Source organism: Mesitornis unicolor, unplaced genomic scaffold (assembly GCF_000695765.1).
Source record: "Mesitornis unicolor isolate BGI_N332 unplaced genomic scaffold, ASM69576v1 scaffold29107, whole genome shotgun sequence".
NCBI lineage: Eukaryota > Metazoa > Chordata > Aves > Mesitornithiformes > Mesitornithidae > Mesitornis > Mesitornis unicolor.
Genome location: NW_010198869.1, coordinates 1 through 2,041, shown reverse-complemented (window position 1 = coordinate 2,041; position 2,041 = coordinate 1). Strand labels below are relative to the sequence as shown.

The 2,041-nt window shown below is 42.6% G+C and overlaps 1 protein-coding gene across 1 annotated transcript; it reads right to left on the bottom strand.

Moving 5' to 3' along the window:
* Nucleotides 1–71: 71 nt before the first annotated feature.
* CHRAC1 (chromatin accessibility complex 1) lies at nucleotides 72–2,034 on the bottom strand. Its single transcript, XM_010189288.1, has 3 exons — nucleotides 1,939–2,034; nucleotides 1,222–1,348; nucleotides 72–513 (listed from the first exon to the last, which is right to left on the bottom strand). Exons 1-3 carry the CDS (start codon nucleotides 2,002–2,004, stop codon nucleotides 368–370), a joined length of 339 nt encoding a protein of 112 aa, XP_010187590.1. The 5' UTR covers nucleotides 2,005–2,034; the 3' UTR covers nucleotides 72–367.
* Between the last annotated feature and the right edge of the window lie 7 nt (nucleotides 2,035–2,041).

Here is a 2,041-nt window from a genome sequence, read left to right as displayed (position 1 = left end):
TTCTGCTTGAAAAGAAACCCAAACTGGGGAAGGACTCCCTTGCAGCCAGAGGATGAAACACAGCTTCTGGCCTGAATGCTGCTGGGATGAAATTTTAAATTTGGATAATGATTGTCTGAAGAAGTAATTTTGTGTCATCTGAGCAAGTTCTGCTGTCAGATTTGCATTAGGTCTTCTTACCCTGCTGTGCTGAAGAGTGGAATTCTTCCCTCAGAAACAAGTATAAAGTTCAATGTCTAAACTTCTTAAACAAAGCAAAGCAGATGGCTCAGTATATAAATATATCCAGCATCTGGATTCTCAGTCATAAAAATAACATCCTTTATACAAAAAAATGGATCAACCATGAAGCAGCTCTCCATTGGTCTTAAGATCCAACACGTTCACCAACAGTTTCATCTTCATCCTCTTCGTCCTCATCCTGTTCATCACCTTGCCCCACTTCTCCTTCTCGCTTCTCTTTTTCAAGCATTTTTAGGTATTTGCTAGCTAGGATCTTCTTTGGCAAGATATCTGGAAGGCAGAATTGTTTCTTTTACAGTCGGTTTGAATACTTATATTGCCTCATTAATACTGTTGCATCTATACTGCTAATGAAGTGATGTTGAAAAGAGGCATTGTTAAAAAGTAATTATTTAAGTGAATAACCAGATAAGTTAGTGTGACTTACACAGCTGTAAGAATAAGAGGGAATTACCAACTTACGGCACAAGTAACCAAAGATAAGGAATATATTTTAACATACATCTTATGCCAGTATCTTTTCTGAGCTAATTGTTACCACAGAAGTCCAAATATCAGTAAAAACTGTGTGCTCACACACACACACGTGTACATGTGCACATAAAAGGAGAGAGGAACCGTACAATGAATCAGTTTGAGAAACCACACTTACAATTTTAGGACCACATAACTTCTCGCATAACAATGCGCATTGATCTTGTTTTATAGGGTGAAAGCTTTCAGATGGAGCTGCAGGAATTTAAGAACTGCTTAGTTCAATATGCTGAGCACTAATTAGCTTTGCATCATTTTGAAGCACCAAAAAAAATCCCCATTCACAAAGAAATGCTTTCAGTGGTGTAGCTTATGAGTTCCAGTTGAATGTTATACAGGAGATTAATGATCAGCTGGAGAATTGTGCTCTCACAAAACAATTCAACAAGAGCAAGATTTCATTTTCCAAAGTACATAGTGGATTTACCATCATGCTATAGATACCTGCAAGGAACTGAAAGGTCTCACACTCTTCCGCAGTATGAGACAGGTCACTGTAAGTCAGAGCGTTCTTCTCCTTGCCTCGGCCATGTTTGTAGGAGTACGTAGCCAAATACTGAACAAAAAGCTCCTAAAAAAATTAAACAAAATCAAACAGTCAAACTAGGAATATATATACAGAGTCGAGAGCATTTTTCTTTAATACCTGTTTAAAGGCACAAAGACCATATTTAAATGTACATATACTGGTTATCCCGTAGTGAGACCCATTAATTTCAGAAAAGACCCACTAAATTAAAAAATATCAGGTCGGGATATGATTACATCTTCTCAAAACAGACTGCTTGGGTTGTGGTACAGAACTTAATTTACGCTGCTCTGCAACACTTTCCACAGCCCAGCAAACGACACTTGGGATCAGAAAGCAGCAGGGTAACATATCCCACACAATTTATATCAACTGGCAGCGGTGGAAAGATGAACCTCCTGCACCGCTCTGGGAGCTCAGCTGGCCGGGACGGTGCCTCAAACCTCTTTTACACAGCGGGAGCCTGAAGCCCGATGCTTCATGGCCGCCGAGCGCCAAACGCAGGTAGGAAGGGAAATGCAGTGAGAGGAACGAGGCGGGAGCTCAGCCTGGAGGCAGCGGTACCTCAGGGAGGCACAGGCCCGGCGCGGCGGGGAGGTCGGTCGAGAGGGAAGGGAAGAAGGAGCCGGTACCGTGGCTTTGGCGGTGAGGAAGAGCGCGTCCTGGTTGATGCTGGAGACCTCCGGGGAGCTCTTCATAATCACGCGGATACGCGACAGGGGCAGCGACACCAGC

Excerpts from the sequence above, each read along its gene's own strand:
- CHRAC1 (XM_010189288.1), bottom strand. The coding sequence starts at position 2,004 with ATGAAGAGCTCCCCGGAGGTCTCCAGCATCAACCAGGACGCGCTCTTC. Across the intron at positions 1,349-1,938 it reads TCCTCACCGCCAAAGCCACG|GAGCTTTTTGTTCAGTATTT; the intron begins GTACCGGCTCCT and ends TAATTTTTTTAG. Across the intron at positions 514-1,221 it reads GACCTTTCAGTTCCTTGCAG|ATATCTTGCCAAAGAAGATC; the intron begins GTATCTATAGCA and ends TCTGCCTTCCAG.